This window comes from Bubalus bubalis, chromosome 23 (genome assembly GCF_019923935.1).
Source record: "Bubalus bubalis isolate 160015118507 breed Murrah chromosome 23, NDDB_SH_1, whole genome shotgun sequence".
In the NCBI taxonomy this organism is placed as follows: domain Eukaryota; kingdom Metazoa; phylum Chordata; class Mammalia; order Artiodactyla; family Bovidae; genus Bubalus; species Bubalus bubalis.
Genome location: NC_059179.1, coordinates 30,857,151 through 30,874,817, shown reverse-complemented (window position 1 = coordinate 30,874,817; position 17,667 = coordinate 30,857,151). Strand labels below are relative to the sequence as shown.

The window sequence follows — 17,667 nt, the reverse complement described above, 5'->3', positions numbered from 1 at the left end:
GCTATTGACTGTTTCAAGGGAAGGACAGTCTTAAAACCTGCCCCCAAAAAAACAATTTTAAATTTTAGTTGTGGCAATTTTCTGCAAACCAAAATGAAATACATCCGTTTGATGTAACAACTCATTTTTAAAAACGCTTGTTTTTTCCACAGTGAAGGGTGTGCATATGTGTGTGGCTTTCCATTGCAGTGCAGTTTTAATGCTGTGTCTGCCTTTAAAATAGCAAGGGAAAACTTAAGTGACAAAGGAAATTCATAGTTTTTAAGTTGTGTAATGTCTGTAGATTGTGATTATATAAGGTGAAAAATACCACTTAAAATTAAGCCACGTATTTTTAAAGCTTTGATTTGAATTTTTGCTTCAACTTGGTATTAACTGAAATACAAAAGAAGGAAGAAAATCTATTAAAACCAATAAGGTTTTGTATTTGTTAAAATACTTAAGAGTTCAATAAACATGCACTGGATTGTATTAAGTATTTGTATTATACTGTGAAACCACCAAGTAGTATAAATGATAATTGACAAGTTCAGTAGTAAATGTAAACATTCTTTATATCTAGGATTTTTGAGTTGCAAGTTAAACTGAATTTTTACTGCAGTGGAGAGGAAGAGCATAGCAGGTAAAATAACAGGTAATACCGTAGTTTAAACAAAACCAAAGTTACTGAATCCCCTTATACTATGATCTTTTTTTTTTTTTAAGCATATCTATATAAATGTACTCTTAAGAAACATCTCAAGAGGTTCAGAAACCATTATTGATTTTCTATGAATTTGTTTTGGCCTAGCCAGAGTAAGTATAAAAAAAAAAAAAAAACACAGATGAAGGTGTTGGATTTCTGTGAGGGTCTTCACTTACCTTTCAGCTTACGTATATATTAAGTTGGTGCAAATGCAATTGCGGTTTTGGACCTTGAATTTTAAGTCGTAACTAGGGGGTGAAAGTGAACTAGCTCAGTTGTGTCCGACTCTTTGCGACCCCCTTAGACCATAGCCTACCAGGCTCCTCCGTCCATGGGATTTTCCAGGCAAGGATACTGGAGTAGGTTGCCATTTCCTTCTCCAGAGGGTCAAACACATCTTTATTAATCAAAATAGGAACGATTACAATGAACACATTTTTGCCAATGAGAAATAAGTTTATTCTTGGCATAAAAATCCAAGCCTTGGCATTTAACGAGTTCTTGGAAAGCATTTTCTGCCTCCTGCTGCTCGTGGGAGTATATTCTCTGCAAAAAAAATCATCAGGATTCTCAAAGTGGTATCTGGTTGGCCAGAGGTCAGGTGAATAAGGAGGCTGAGGCAAAACTTCATAGCCCAGTTCATTCAACTTTTAAAGTGGTTGTGCAGCTTGGCAGTTATTAGGCAGTTACTGGCAGTTGACAAATGCTAGCTGTAGGAGTTGCAGTTTTTGGTGCATCACATCAATTTGCTGAGCATACTTCTCAAATGTAATGGTTTCGCCAAGATTCAGAAAGCTGTAGTGCATCAGACTGGCAGCAGACCACCAAACAGTGACCATGACCTTTTTAGGGTGCAGGTTTGGCTCTGAGAGCTGCTTTGGAGGTTCTTAGTCCAATCACTGAGCTGGTCATCACTGGTTATCATATAAAATGCACTTTTCATCATGTCACAATCTTGAGAAATGGTTTGTTGTTGCATAGAATAAGAGAAGGCAATACTTCAAAACAGTAGTTTTTGATTTTGTGGGCAGTGCATGAGGCACCCATTTACCAAGCTTTCTCGCCTTTCCAATGTGCTTCAAATGCTGAATGACCATAGGGATGGTCGATGTGGAGTTCCTTGGCAATTTCTCATGTACTTGTAAGAGAATCAGTTTCAATGATGGCTCTCAGTTGGTCGTTGTCAACTTCTGATGGCTGGCCCCTGCACTTCTCATCTTCAAGGCTCTTTCTTCCTTTGCAACACTTCTTAAACCATCATTGCTCTGTAGGTTCATTAGAAGTTCCTGGGCCAGATGTACTGTTGTGAGTTGTCTCTGTTGCTTTACAACCCATTTTGAACTCAAATAAGAAAATCGCTCAAATTGCTTTTTGTCTTAGTATTATTTCCATAGTCTAAAATATAAAATAAACAGCAAGTAATGAGTCACTAGCAAAAAAACAAAAGCATGAAATGCACACTAAAATGATTAAGAATGTATTCCAATGTCAAACAAAAAAGGTCAACAAGGCAGAATCGCAATTACTTCTGCACCAACCTAAGTTTCTTTGTGTGTGCCTTGAGCAGGGAAAAGCAGATCCGAGAAGAATGCTGGGCTTCTGGTAGTTGACAGGTGAACTTACTAAAAATACCAAATTTTGGATACTTAAGTCATCTTTTAGTTGCTGGGGAAAAAAAAAAAAACCTGGCAGTTTACTTCCACCAAGCACTTGACCAGTTTATTTTTACAGAACCAGTACACACTTATTACTGGAATTATTAAAATTGTAGTTTGTTTCCCCAGTTAATTTTAAAGAGCACAGCTAAAGAAGCTATGGTTATGCTCATTAGAAGAAAAGGTTTTTTTTTTTAATGTTTGAAGAGCTACTTTCTCAACTTGAGGCCCCAAAATCATCATCATTATTTTGCTGGCTCATGACTTTGCTTTTTTTGGTGGAACTGATGTGCATTTGTTTTTTCCCCCTTTTAAGCCCTGTAACTCACTTTAGCAAGATGCAGTGAATTTCTGACCACAGAAACAATTCAGGCTTGGAGGAAACACTTGACTTGGGAGCAAACACTTGACTTTGGAAAACTAGTGTTGAAGTCTGCGATCTGCAGCTAGGCTAGTCTTTAATAGATGGTAATTGTCCAGTTGTCCAGTTGTTTGTTGCCCAAAAGTATGTGGGAAGGAGGAGTAAGAATTCGTTTGGTTCTTTTGCCCAGTTTTTCCCTCCAAAAGCACTGTCAAGTTTAGTTGACCTAGCTTTCAGAGTGTGATGAAGCTGCTAATTTAGAAACAATTGACTTCTTAAATTTTTATTATATACATGTTAGAGGTATTTTATGGCTTTTGTGTTTTTACAGTGCTATTCTGTGCCCTAGTGTGAAAATCTAGAATATACCAATTATTGTCCTACTGGTAAAGACTTATAAGCATCCTCCATAGCTAAGAGCTTGAGAAAATAGAAAATTCCAAAATTATAGGAAGTTGGCAAAACTTTAAAAGAGCTTCATTTTCATTTTAAGTCATTTCCCCTAATAATTGATTACTGTATGAAAAGGTAAAGGGTTTCCCAGGTGGCACTAGTGGTAAAGAATCTGCCTGCCAGTGCAGGAGACGAAAGAGACTCTGGCTCAACACCCTGGCTCAGATTATCTGGAGAAGTACATGGCAACCTGCTCCAGCATTCTTGCCTGGAAAATTCCATGGGCAGAGGAGCCTGGCAGGCTACAGTCCATGAGCCTGCAGACAGTCGGACACAACTGGGTTACTGAGCACAAAGGTAAAACGGAAGAACTGAAGCTGCCAACCAGTACTCTGTTTTGATCTACACTTATTATTTAAAAGAATCAGATGTATTCCATAAGAAGACTAGTTTCCTGTTAGATCTAGTACATAGGCCAATAAGATTCTTTTTCATGGTGAGGCAAGCACTAAAATATTAACTGGTGCACTCAATTTATTATGCAGCAGTTACTATCAGTGTATAACATACTCAAACTCAGGTCCTTTTTTTTTTTTTTTTTAGGAAGACCAGGTAATCACTAAAACCAATGATAACATGACTCTTACAAAGCCTTTATTTAAAAATTTCTATGGGATGTCAAAGTTTACGTCTTAAAATGTATAACCTGCCACAGAATTGTGGAAATGAACCATTTTATTAATAATCTTTTTTGGGAAGACCCAGAGTCAGAATAACTAAAGTTCAGGATTCAAGATGAAGAGAATATCTTCCCTGGTAGCTCAGAGGTTAAAGCATCTGCCTCCAATGTGGGAGACCTGGGTTCAATCCCTGGGTCGGGAAGATCCCCTGGAGAAGGAAATGGTAACCCACTCCAGTATTCTTACCTGGAAAATCCCATGGATGGAGAAGCCTGGTAGGCTACAGTCCACGGGGTCACAAAAAGTCAGACATGACTAAGCGACTTCATCAGAGAAAGTAGAGGAGTATATACCTCTAAATCTAGGTGCTACAAGCCCCTAGATTGTTGGGGTGGGGTTGAATTACCTATATCAGTTTTAATCCTTAACAGTCTTTCAAAATAGAGGTAGTATTTTTAACAACTTTTTCAGGAGGAAACAGTCTCCATGAAGTAATTTAGTAACTTGCCCAGCATCCGTAGCAAATGTTAGAACTGTTATTTAAATGTAGCCAAAACCCTTCTTCTATTATGCAATTTTTGGAAGGGGCTATGGAATATTTCAAGGTGGAAGGATAATAGGAAAAGGACTAAGTGGAAGAAAACAAACCCTCGAAAAAACCTTTACCAGGAGGGTAAACAGTTGGTAAACTTTTACCTAGAGGGTAAACAGTTCTCAAGAGAAATGACCCAGGAAACTGTCCATGTGGCCTTAGGTGTAGAAGCTTTGCCTCAGTAATTCTCACTGCCTTTTAAAATCCCTTCATAGTACTAAAAGCTGTTGTTGTTTCCCAGGTGGCACTAGTGGTAAAGAATCCACCTGATAATGTGGGAGACGCAAGAGAAATGGGTTCGATCCCTGGGTCAGGAAGATCCCCTGGAAAAGGACATGGCAACCTACTCCAGTATTCTTGCCTGGGAAATCCCATGGACAGAGGAGCCTAGCAGGCAACAGTCCTTAGGGTTGCAGAGAGTCAGCCATGAGTGAGTGAGTGAGCACACATCATAGCACGCAGATCTTTTATATAGGGGGCAGTGTTAACTCAGGTTAGTGAGGATTAAGTGGGACCCTCCAGACTGGTTTTCAATTTGAATAATAGTATATAGCCAAAGGGATTCCCTAAAAAGTTATTTGGAGAACAGATAATGATAAATGGCTTTGTGTCCTGCCTGAAGAAATTAAAATTTGGTACGTTAAACCATCTGCAGTTAGGTTATATGGAATTATCAGTCAAGAAGGCACCTGTTCTAAAACTGTAGAACAGGAAATGGCAATGACTTTAAACTGTCATTAATTCCGACCACTGAAGTAGTCTCAACATGGACACTGAAAGAGATTTGCCTCTCAAGGTGTGGATGTTCATTCGTATTTTTTCCTTCATCGAGAAGGGTGGTACAAAAAGCACTCGGGTATTCTTCATTCACAATTTTTATTTCTTGTGGTTAACTTTTTGTATCTTCAAAGTCAGTTTGTCTTTTAAAAAATTAATACTTATTCATCATACAATCCATCCCCTTCCCCCAAAGGAAACAAATTCAGGGAAGGAGTAGTTTAGGGGGCAGTTGAAATAGGTCCTATAGGTTTGTGACAAAGGCTTCCCAGCCCACCATCCTTACATATACAGCAAAATGGCAGCGCCTCAAGTTCACCTAAATGAAGTCCCAAATTCCAGCCCTAGGCAAGTGATTGAAGTGAATGCCATGGGAATAACAAAACAGAAACTCTGTCACTGGCTTCCATTTACTTTCCATGGTAGTTAGCAGAGTCTTCAAACTGTCTCCCTTGGGAAAGTCAAAAGTAAGCATATAGAGGAATATTTTGACTTGGCCAGGAGTAATTATAAATGAAACCAGAAATAATTTACCTGGAACACAGAAACAAATTTCTTTTACCATGTTTTGCATTAAGTCCCCAGCACCTGAAGTAGCAAGTTCTAATAAGGGGCTTCTAAAGGCATGCAGTTTTTCACACATCTACTTCAAAGAATTTCTTTCACTCAAACATACCACAATCAAGGATAAAATATTTCTGGAGGCACAGGAAGAGCACAAGAACAAATAAGTATATGATGAGGCCTTGTGTATGACCAAGATGGTTCACTTCATATATAGAAGCAGTGAGAGCTGTTAAAAGTGCTACTTACAAAGGATAGTTTAACATACACACAACTCAACTGCACTGCTAAATATGGTTGTCTTTATTTTCTTTTTCCTTGCCCAGCCCTATCTAAACAAAATAAAACTACAGGACTGAAATTAACCCATTAAAATCAGCAATAAGTTATGAAAATCATAAAGCTTTTTTTTTCCTTTTTTAAGTAATTAAGGGTAGTTAAATTATTTAAAGTATACAAAGTCCAAAGAGTCAGGGTAAGGTCTCCAAGGCTTCCCAGCATAAGGGGGAGGGCTGGGGAGAACCTTGGAGCTTGAAAGACAAAGGGGAACACATGACATCAAAGTGCAGGCTAGAAATTTCACTTAAAATAACATTTCTGAAAATATTGACGAGCAACAATAGCACCTGCACAATGGGGCTGTGAGGAAGGAGAGAGACTGCCTGTAGGAAATGGAAGCAGATCTTTACATTAAAATGAGACAAGTGCCAAACTTAACTATGTTAACTATGATAGTGTGTCTACTATAGATATCAGATGGTTAAGAGATGATAAAAGGTAATGATTCTAAAAGAGAACAAAAACACCACTGACCTTTTTTCTACTTAGCCCAGACCTCATTCATTTTGTGCACTATAAAGAGTGAGGTGTGAGGTGTTTTATCATTATCAAATGCTGCATCAAAATAGATGATTTTTTTCCCATGTGTTTTACACTATAAAAGACGTCTATGTTTTTTATGGACAAGCTTTAAAAAGATGTCATTTTGGTTTTCAACACATACAAACAGTTATCAAAATCTGAAATAAAAATGCTGCCGTGGCTCAGACCTTGGCCTGCTAATCTGCGTGTACAACTCTTCTGGCCCACGCAGACACGGAGGCACGTGGAGCTTTTTCCTTCTGGCCCCTCAATCCAAAATCAGGCCCTGCGTGGTAGACGCTGTCACGCACAGGGACTGCCCCAAGGGCCTAAGGGCGGCTGACTGTAGAGCTGGCGATTGGGTGCCCTAGTGCTAACAATGCAGGATAAGGTTAGCTTGCTTAGCATGGAATCCAACAGAAAGCTGAGCTGCATGATGATCCCTTTCAAAAGGCTTCATGCGAGTCTCTCCTTTTGCAGAGCATGAAATGAGCTTTTTTTTTTTTTTTTTTCCCCTTTTTATAAAGAATTGATCATCCACAGGCTTCATGATAAGCTGTCCTAGGCTGTTTTAATAGCTTTTTAGCTATCCAAGATTAATGCCTGATTATCTTGTCTTTACTATAGGTTTGATTCTTGTTTGTTGTTAGGACCAAAGAGCTCGGGAAGGGTTCATAATCCCATCCTTAAATGTGTCTACTCAATATGATAGGAGCAAACTAGAAAAGAAAAAGAGGATGTAATCTCCAGTGTCCTCTTTCAAATCAACTAAATCAAATTGAGAAAATTTCACATATATTTTCTGCTGCCATTAGAAACTGTGATTTTCAAATATGAATATTTGTTCTGCAGGGGAGGCTCTGCCCCACTTTTTGCTAAGTATTTGCTTAAATAGAGGTCTCTCGACTCTTGTTCAAGTATAGTTTTGCTTAGCTTTAAAGAGGAGACTGCATCATGAACCCAATTTAAGAGATTGTTTGGATTGAATTGGCCCAGTGAATACTTCGCCCTGCACTGTCATGTCATGCTGGGTTCTAGGAAGTGAACGAAAGTTTGACACTGGCACTGGAGTAACCCTCGTCACTCCCAATACTCTGCAGGCTGCTGTGGTCATCAATGTCACTGATGCTGGTGGTACTGATATTGTCCACTTCTCCATGGGAGAACTCTGTGCTTTCAACATCCACTTCAATCTCCTCTGCCAAAGGGAAAAAAGGAGGAACATTAGTATATGTGCACTTGCAAGAACTAACAGGGCATGAGGAAAAGTAATTACTTTTTGTAGTATAAAGGAATTATTATACAAACTGTTATCAGCGATCTCTTAAGAACAGAAGGAACCGAAGATGAGAAACGGATGTATTTGCAAAGAAATGTCTGGTATACAGTGGTGGTCTCAATTTATGCAGCAAGTTTACTAAAGCTTTTGACGCCAGTCTGTCTAGACCTCCCACCAAAAGCACTTGACCTATTTGGGAATTAAGTGTTTAATATTAAAAGATCCCAATCCTGAGTGGTTTAACATCTGTTTTGCCTTAAACTAGAAACTAATTCTCAGTGATGTTTAAGCAGAACTCCCTTCATGGGGGTTGGTGGGGAGGGGGAGCATAAACAATATAGATGAACTAGAATATGTATCCATCCAGGCCTTTGGTGGTATAGTTCTGTAGACTTGCAGGATTCATCATAAAGATCTCTTGACTATTCAGTAACCACAATAAGCCCATCATTATAAAGTGCAAAGAGAACACAGATTTGTCTTCAAATTAATTTTCTTTTATCAACTCTTGAAATGAGGGCGTGAGGCTTAAGAGTCTCTGGATTATAGTCAGATCTATAGTAAAGATTATAGTAAAAGCATTTTACTTTAAATACTGGTGGTGATTGACTTCAAAAACAAAACATGATAAAATCTAAATACATACGTGACCCAGCTATTTATATATACATACTGTATTTTAATTGTTAAATACTACATGTGCAATCAGCAATAATACATAAAAAGCAATACTTTTTTTTTTTTTAACGGAGCTGAAAGACTTATTTTCTCCCTTTAATTCTCTTAAATTCAAAAGCCTGATGTTTCATATTGGCCCTGATTTTAACGGTTCACACTGATCACAGTTGCTTTAGAAAAATGGATTCTAGCTGAGCACAAGAAGACAGAGCAAGTTATTTTGAAGAATATAATTTTCAAGACTGCTTACTGCTTCAAAAAGTTTTCGCAGTCTTTTTAAAATGCACTCAGTTATTGAAACAAACTGTACAAATAATCCTATGAATGCATAACTATTTTCTTCATATCCATTAATCCTGCACAGGCTATTAAGTGTTTCCTAGATCACAGAACACTCATCCGACCTATAGTTGGGAAACACAATCAAAACACCCTATCCAGAGCATGCTGAATTTAAAAGTCCGTAACACTGGGAAAGAGGGCTGCCAGGTAAGAACAGGAATAGTATGATGAAGACATACTACCTCTCTGAAATTTGGAGGTGGGGTGAGTACAAGGAGGAGACGATAGCAGCAAGGGCAGCTAAAGCCTGAAGACTCAACAAGATCACACAGCTTAGTAGCTGGCAAAAGAAAGACGAAGACCAAGGTCTGCCTCCTTACACAGGGTTATTTCTGCTATGCCTCTCACTCGTAAATGCATTATGACCTTGAGGCTCTTGCTGCTGCTTCTGGTGAACTACTATTCTTCAAAACCAAGTGCCACACAAAAAAAGTAAGCTTTTACATAACGACAACAAACCCACGAACTCCTAGGGTTGTGTTAAAAACCTATTTGAAAGGTTCCCACAGAATATGGGAAATTCAGATATTGAATTAACAAGAATGCAGTGGATTGGGACATACTCAGTACATGAAAAAATATGAGTTTACAAGATAATCAAAGAGCTAAACAAAAAAGTTAACTCTGGAGGTTGCTAAGGTGCCAGTTCATTACTCAGAAAATTGATAAAGCAAAAACAAGCATTTATCCCATCTTTCCAGTAAAGACTTTATTTGAAGGTAACCAGAAAATTGATGAAAAAAATGTTCTTTAAAGAAGAAAAAGTTAATAAACACAACGATAGAAAATCACTATTTTGGAACACCTAACGAAATAATGATCAGGGCAACAATCATCAATAACTTAAAACTATTAAGCAAAAGGTTGATACATTTGTATTAATGTATCAAGATGACATCATCTGAACCCAATGACCAGTGTTATCACTAGTGTGAGAAGTGATGCATAGGAAGTACACAGCACCACCTATGAAGTATCCGTGCCTCCAAAAAAAAAAAAACTTGAATATAATCAAACCCCTAGACCTATCAACCAGCTTACAAGAAATATGAAGGCAGAACATGTTAAATGATACCATGAAGATTCATTCGGCCACATCTAGAATGTGGGAAACAGTAAGAAAAATTATACAGTTTCCCAGGTTCTACAACAAATAAATGGCATTGAAAAAAAAGTGGGAAAGGGAAAACTACAGAAGTATAGTTGACCCTTGAACAGCATGGGGGGTTAAGGATGCCAACCCTCCACACAGACAAAAATGTGAGTCTACTGTTAAGTCAGCCCTCCCTATCTGCACATTGAACCAACCATGGATCATGTAGTACTGTAGCACATATTTAATGAAAAATATCTACATATAAATGTACCTGTGCAGTTCACACTTGTGCTGTTCAAGTGCTAACTGTACCTTAAAAGGTACAAACAAATGTAGACTTTGGATTCTTACTCAAACACACCAATCATAAGATGCCTTTTTTGAGAAAAATTGATGAAACTGGGTGTTAGATGACATTAAATAGGATTATCTGATTTTATTGGGTTGGCCATAAAGTTTCTTTGGTTTTTAAGTAAAAATACAAGACAGATTTTTCACTTTCACCAAGCAGTTTACTGAAAAACAAATTCAGTTTTGTTCCACTATCTTCTGCCATTTTTCAGGCAACTTCATAACCATCTGCCTAAAACTTGGTCTTTTTCAGTAAAGAACTGTTCCAGGTGCCTTTTACAGTCTTCCAAAGAACTAAGATTTTTTCCATTAAGAAAATTTTGTAAAGGCTGAAATAAATGGATCAGAAGGTGGACTGTCTTGTGGATACAGCAGATGAATCAAAACTTCCCAGTCAAGCTGTAACAGTTTTTGCCTGGTCATCAAAGAAACAAGCAGTCTTGTGGTACCCTGATGGAAGATAATGCATTTTCTGTTGACTAATTACGCTTTTCACTGAGTGCTGCTCTCACTTGGTCTAACTGGGAGCAGTACTTATTGTAATTAATCATTTGGTTTTCCAGAAGGAGTTCATAATAGAGGACTCCTTCCAGTTCCACCATATACACAAGATAACCTTTGGATGATGTGGTTGGTGGTGGTTCATTTTGCTTGCTCCACGATGTCTACCATTCCACATTATTGTACCGTATCCACTTTTCATTGTCTGTCACAATTTGATTTAAAAACAGAGTGCTTTTGTTATGTTTCAGCAGAGAATTGCATGCAGAAATATGGTCAAGAAGGTTTTTTTTCACTTAAATGGAACCTAAACAAAGTAATTAACATAATTAAGTTGATGCAAATGATTTTCAGTGCTTGATTTGGATATTCTGAGTATGTCGACTGTCTCCTATGTGGCATAACGTTTATTGTTCTCAATGTCTCAATCTGATTGTTTACAACTTCAATCTGACTGTGAAGCATCATCCAGCAAGGAATCTCCAGCATGAAACTTCACAAACTACTTTTGACATATTTGAGTAGTCACGGCAACTTCATAAACTGCACAAATCTTTGTGTTTCAGTTGCATTTTTACCTTTCTTGAAATAATATAATATTCTGAAAATGTTTTTTTCTTCCATCTTCAATATTAAAATGGCTACATGAAAATTCACTAAAGCTTTTTAAAATATGCACACTGATACGAGAGCTATCATAATACAATCTAATAAAATTGTTGTGAATTGGAAGGACTGAAGCTGAAGCTGAAACTCCAATACTTTGGCCACCTCATGCGAAGAGCTGACTCAGTGGAAAAGACCCTGATGCTGGGAGGGATTAGGGGCAGGAGGAGAAGGGGACAACAGAAGATGAGATGGCTGGATGGCATCACTGACTCAATGGACATGAGTTTGGGTAAGCTCTGGGAGATGGTGATGGACAGGGAGGCCTGGCGTGCTGCAATTCATGGGGTTGCAAAGAGTCGGACAGGACTGAGCAACTGAACTGAACTGAAGCAATGAACTTTTGGCTAACTCAATTTTATGGGATGTAACAGTATTGTGTATTTTTTAAAGTACTATTTATTAAAGATAACATACTGAAGTATTCAGGAACAAAATGAAATGTTACCTGAGATTTGATTTTAAAAACTTCAGAAGAAATGGTCAGGGCATATGGGTGGTAGAGAACAGGTGAAAAAAGAATGACAAAATGTTGACAAACTGTACAAGCTGGATAATGGATACCTGAGAGTTCATGATTCTATTTACTTTAGTATATGTTTTAAATCTTCCATAATAGGACTTCCCTGGTAGTCCAGTGGTTAAGAATCCACCTGCCAATGCAGGGGACATGGGTTCAATCCCTGGTTCAGAAAGATGCCACATACCTCAGGGCAGCTAAGCCCATATGCCACAACTACTGAGCCTGGGCTCTAGAGCCCAACAAGAGAAGTTACTGCAATGAGAAGCTTGTACATTGCAATGAAGAGTAGCCTAGAGGAACCTCTAGACTACAACTAGAGGAAAGTCCTTGCACAGCAACCAAAATAATAAAAAAATTTTTCAAATTTTCATAATAAAAAGAAATTTTACAAAATTTTCTCTTTTTTTTGTTTCAGAATCCTCAAAATCTTGTGAGCTCTAGTTTCCCAAATATGAAGTGACCAGAGTTCACCTCTGGGATCTTTTATTGTGGTGTGAGGCCTGATGCGGTGGGAGCTATAGATGAACAGATGAGTAAAATTCAAACAATTACAATTTCTTTTCTGGTTGTTTTTTTCTTTAATTCTGTCAAAGACAAATGTTCTGGGACAGATGTTACGAGAAATGGAGGGTGTGGTACTTTAAAATACAGATATAAAAATTAACATCACCAGGAATAAAACATACCAACGTCATGTATCTTCCTGATACAATGAACTAAGAAGGGCACAACATCACTTCTGTGGTATTTTCTTCCCTCAAATGTGTAACACCTCAGTCTAACAGAAAACATCAGATAAACCCAAATTGAGGAACACTGTATAAAATAACTGACCAATATTCTTCCAATGTGTCATGGTCACGAAAGAAAGACTGAAGAAATATTTCTAAGGCAATGGAGATCTTACACTGGATCCTGGATCAGACACAGAACATTATTAGGAAAAGTAGTGAAGTCTGAATAAGGTTAATAGATTAATAGTATTGTATGAATGTTAATTTCTTGGTTTCAGTAGCTGTATTATGGTTACATAAGATTAACGTTAGAGGAACCTGGGTGAAGGGTATATGAGAACTCAACAATTTTCTACAGAAAACTTAAAACTTTAAAATTTTTTCAAAGTAGAATATTTGATACATATATATGTGTGTGTATATATATATAGTCAAGAAAAAATGTTCTACAGTTCACACAGGCGTTGCTAGACAATGTTGTGACTGCATAAACTCTAGAACGCTACATACAGTGTTGGTGCAGAAGAAGGAAGCAAACACAGTGCCACCCATCCTACCCTCTCTAAATTCAGAGACAGGGACGCTTTGTTTCATTAGGGAAGACGCTCACTGCCTACCTCGCTCTGAATCAGAACGATCTGAAGAAATAGTTGATCCAATGCTGTCCATTCGTATTCGTTCCATCTCTTGAGGACCCTGCAGCTGTTCCAGTCGCCGCTTTAAAAATCTCTGTTCTCGTTCCAAATTCTCTAGCTGGTGCTGGCTCTTCCTTTCAGCTTCTTCAAGTTTCTGAAATGATACAGTGATATTTGTGTGTTGTACAGTACAAACAGTAAAACGGATTCCTCCCTAACATCTCAGAAGATTTCTTCTTTGACAGAGAAAACATGAATGACTATACAAGTATATCTGTGTGTATAAAAACATACATAAATATGTATTTTTAAACATCAAAAATAGTTCTTTCTTCACTTTGTGTATATAATGAATGCTACATTACTAGAACAATATGGAATTTTCAAAGTCTGTCAAGTTATTGCCATAAAAGAGAAACCAACTCTGCAGTATAGTTTGATGGAAAAACACTGAGGGACACAGCCAAGTGAAGTCATCTCCACCAGAGGGCACAACTGCCTTCCTTCGGGTATTGGCAGAGTAGTTGTTATTTTCCTAGTATTCCCAGCTCTTCAGATGGCCATGCTGTCAAAACAATTTAGTGTAATCAGGTTATGTTGCTCCTATCAGATTAGCGTTAAATTTTCAGAAAATTTCTCTTGAGGTCAGTCATTAAAGGAGAGCATTGTGAGCTAGCTGATATATGTGGACAGAAATCACTACTAAAAAGAGAGCAGGACTGAGAGAGTCATGTGAAAATATGATAAAAAAAAAATTCCTACCTTGATGTGTGCTTTGGCTTTGTTGAGCAAACCAAGTGTTGTGTGCCTGGTGCAGTCTGGTCCTAGTGGAATCAGAACTTTTAAGCGTTCTAAACACAGGCGAAGATGAGCTCGTCTAAGAAAGACAAAGGTAAGTCAAATCAGCAGTCTGAATACTCCACTAAAAACGTCTTAAAGCCTATTTTAACACACATAAGAACTTGCACATTATTCAGTTTCAAAAAAGTATCTGTGTGCAAGTGCAGGTGCGCCTACTGGCTTTCAGGTTTCCGCCACTTTTGTTGTACGCTGCAGACACTGGTCACTTCAGATTATTATCCCCAGTGCTAATCTCTGTCACAGGTGATTTAATTTTAACCAGTCCCATAAACTTTCTCAACTGTATTAATGTAGAAGTAGAAAAACATTGGGCACCTGTATTTGATGTTGAATGTATAAAACCAAAGGCTAGGTTAGAGGTTTTCAGCTTCACTACCCAAAAAGGCTCATAAATTTCCATTTCCTCCCTTTCACCTTTCATTCACACACACACACACACACACACTCCTCTCCACAACTGTAGCCATCCTACAGTGTTTATATTATTATGCATTAGTTTAAGCCATATAAAATTTCTGATACTCAGCCCTTTCTCACTTATAAAAATGACAACTTCATATGATCCAACACCACAAAAACAGCAAAATTCTGTGGCCAGTGAGGACAGGGTGAGACAAAATATATGGCTCTAAGGTCAATTCCAGGCACTGAATCAACAATCTATAAAATAGTCCCCTGCTTCCTAATATCTAAGTGTATCAGCTATCATTACCTTTTCCTTTTTATTTCTCTGTCTCCCTCTCCCCTCTCGTACTACCCACCTCCAATATTCTACACCTGGAAAAAAGCCAGGTGACAGAATTCTTCACCAGAAGTCACTGTATTCTTTAACATCTCCTCATCCTGTGGGCAGGTTAGGGAAATGTTTCCTGTATACGCTAGCAGACAGCCTCATGAATTTACATTCCATGTACCCTATGTGTTCTGCTGTGCTGTGCTTAAGTTGCTCAGTCGTGTCTGACTCTCTGTGAGTCCCTGGACCATAGCCCTCCAGGATCCTCTGTCCATGGGGATTCTCCGGGCAAGAATACTGGAGTGGGTTGACATGCTCTCCTCCAGGGGATCTTCCCAACCCAGGATTGAATGCAGGTCTCTTCCATTGCAGGCAGATTCTTTACTAGCTGAGCTACCAGAGAAGCCCATGTACCCAGTAGGAACTATGATTACCATGATGATAATTCTGGATACATAATTTCACCCTGAAACAATATTAGTTTACATATCTGGTTCTGCAGTTCATAATGTATAACTTAATCCAGAAGTTAGTATATCTGAAAAGAAAGCCCACAAATGTGTTCACAGATTAGCCCTATTCCTTAAAGAACTACAATTGAATATTTAGCAACTGTGTCAACTGCCGCAGGAACAAAACACATCCTCCATTTTCTCCTCAAAGACGGTCAGATGGTTTACTAGCTCACCTGTCAAACTATGGTTTCTCTGTCTTAAGAAATAATGTCAAGAGACATTCTCAAATGCTAGCAAGTTCAGGGAGGGATAGCAGAAGGCAGCCAATTATGTCACTGACAGGCAAGGATGTTAAGGGTAGTGAAGTGAGGTTTGGCTGATGAATTGTCAAGATTCTTCTAGTACCTTCTAGCCAGCATAGTTAGAGGTCTGTTAGCATTTCCATTCCAAATCTCTTTATTGAGTTCAATAACTCAAATCTAATAATTGGCTTCAGGCTGAAACCTGACATACCTGATGTGGATAAAGAAAAATAATTTTGTTTAATTTTCCTTAAAAGTTTATCAATGGATTCCTGGTTAATGAGATTTAACAATTTTAAAGTCACTCTGGATCTTCACGACCCAGATAATCACAATGGTGTGACCACTGACCTACAGCCAGACATCCTGGAATGTGAAGTCAAGTGGGCCTTAGAAAGCATCACTACGAACAAAGCTAGTGGAGGTGATGGAATTCCACTTGAGCTCTTTCAAATCCTGAAAGATGATGCTGTGAAAGTGCTGCACTCAATATGCCAGCAAATTTGGAAAACTCAGCAGTGGCCACAGGACTGGAAAAGGTCAGTTTTCATTCCAATCCCAAAGAAAGGCAATGCCAAAGAATGCTCAAACTACAGCACAATTGCACTCATCTCACATGCTAGTAAAGTAATGCTCAACATTCTCCAAGCCAGGCTTCAGCAATACGTGAACTGTGAACTTCCTGATGTTCATTCAAGCTGGTTTTAGAAAAGGCAGAGGAACCAGAGATCAAATTGCCAACATCTGCTGGATCATGGAAAAAGTAAGAGAATTCCAGAAAAACAGCCATTTCTGTTTTTATGCCAAAGCCTTTGACTGTCTGGATCACAATAAACTGTGGAAAATTCTGAAAGAGATGGGAATACCAGACCACCTGACCTGCCTCTTGAGAAACCTGTATGCAGGTCAGGAAGCAACAGTTCAAACCGGATGTGGAACAACAGACTGTTTCCACATAGGAAAAGGAGTACGTCAAGGCTGTATATTTTCACCCTGCTTACTTAACTTATATGCAGAGTACATCATGAGAAACTCTGGACTGGAAGAAACACAAGCTGGAATCAAGATTGCCGGGAGAAATATCAATAACCTCAGATATGCAGATGACACCACCCTTATGGCAGAAAGTGAAGAGGAACTAAAAAGCCTCTTGATGAAAGTGAAAGTGGAGAGTGAAAAAGTTGGCTTAAAGCTCAACATTCAGAAAACCAAGATCATGGCATCCGGTCCCATCACTTCATGGGAAATAGATGGGGAAACAGTGGAAACAGTGTCAGACTTTATTTTTTTGGGCTCCAAAATCACTGCAGATGGTGACTGCAGCCATGAAATTAAAAGACACTTACTCCTTGGAAGGAAAGTTATGTCCAACCTAGACAGCATATTCAAAAGCAGAGACATTACTTTGCCAACAAAGGTCTGTCTAGTCAAGGCTATGGTTTTTCTTGTGATCATGTATGGATGTGAGAGTTGGACTGTAAAGAAGGCTGAGCGCCAAAGAATTGATGCTTTTGAACTGTGGTGTTGGAGAAGACTCTTGAGAGTCCCTTGGACTGCAAGGAGATCTAACCAGTCCATTCTGAAGGAGATCAGCCCTAGGATTTCTTTGGAAGGAATGATGCTAAAGCTGAAACTCCAGTACTTGAGCCACCTCATGTGAAGAGTTGACTCATTGGAAAAGACTCTGATGCTGGGAGGGATTGGGGGCAGCAGGAGAAGGGGACGACAGAGGATGAGATGGCTGGATGGCATCACTGAGTCGATGGACGTAAGTCTGAGTGAACTCGGGGAGTTGGTGATGGACAGGGAGGCCTGGTGTGCTGCGATTCATGGGGTCGCAAAGAGTCGGACAAGACTGAGCGACTGAACTGAACTGAACTGAAAGTCACTCTCCTCCCCTGATGTGCAAACAAAAATCACAGAATTTTAATTTTTAATTGTAA

General features: G+C 38.6%; 1 protein-coding gene and 1 long non-coding RNA gene across 4 annotated transcripts in view; one reads left to right on the top strand and one right to left on the bottom strand.

The window, feature by feature from the left end:
- Window positions 1-5,225: 5,225 nt before the first annotated feature.
- MXI1 (MAX interactor 1, dimerization protein) overlaps window positions 5,226-17,667 on the bottom strand; it is a 92,775-nt gene continuing 80,333 nt past the window's right edge. For all 3 annotated transcript variants that reach the window (XM_025274149.3, XM_006043920.4, XM_006043921.4), the window contains 3 exons: window positions 14,136-14,250; window positions 13,356-13,527; window positions 5,226-7,766 (listed from right to left, as the gene is read on the bottom strand). In XM_025274149.3, the coding sequence (XP_025129934.1) occupies window positions 7,603-7,766; window positions 13,356-13,527; window positions 14,136-14,250 (451 nt within the window). In that variant the 3' untranslated portion in view covers window positions 5,226-7,602. The remainder of the gene's footprint in view (window positions 7,767-13,355; window positions 13,528-14,135; window positions 14,251-17,667) is intronic.
- On the top strand, window positions 11,654-12,689 carry LOC112581605. The gene is made up of 2 exons (XR_003106210.3): window positions 11,654-11,713; window positions 12,420-12,689. It is a non-coding gene; the product is annotated as an uncharacterized LOC112581605 (long non-coding RNA).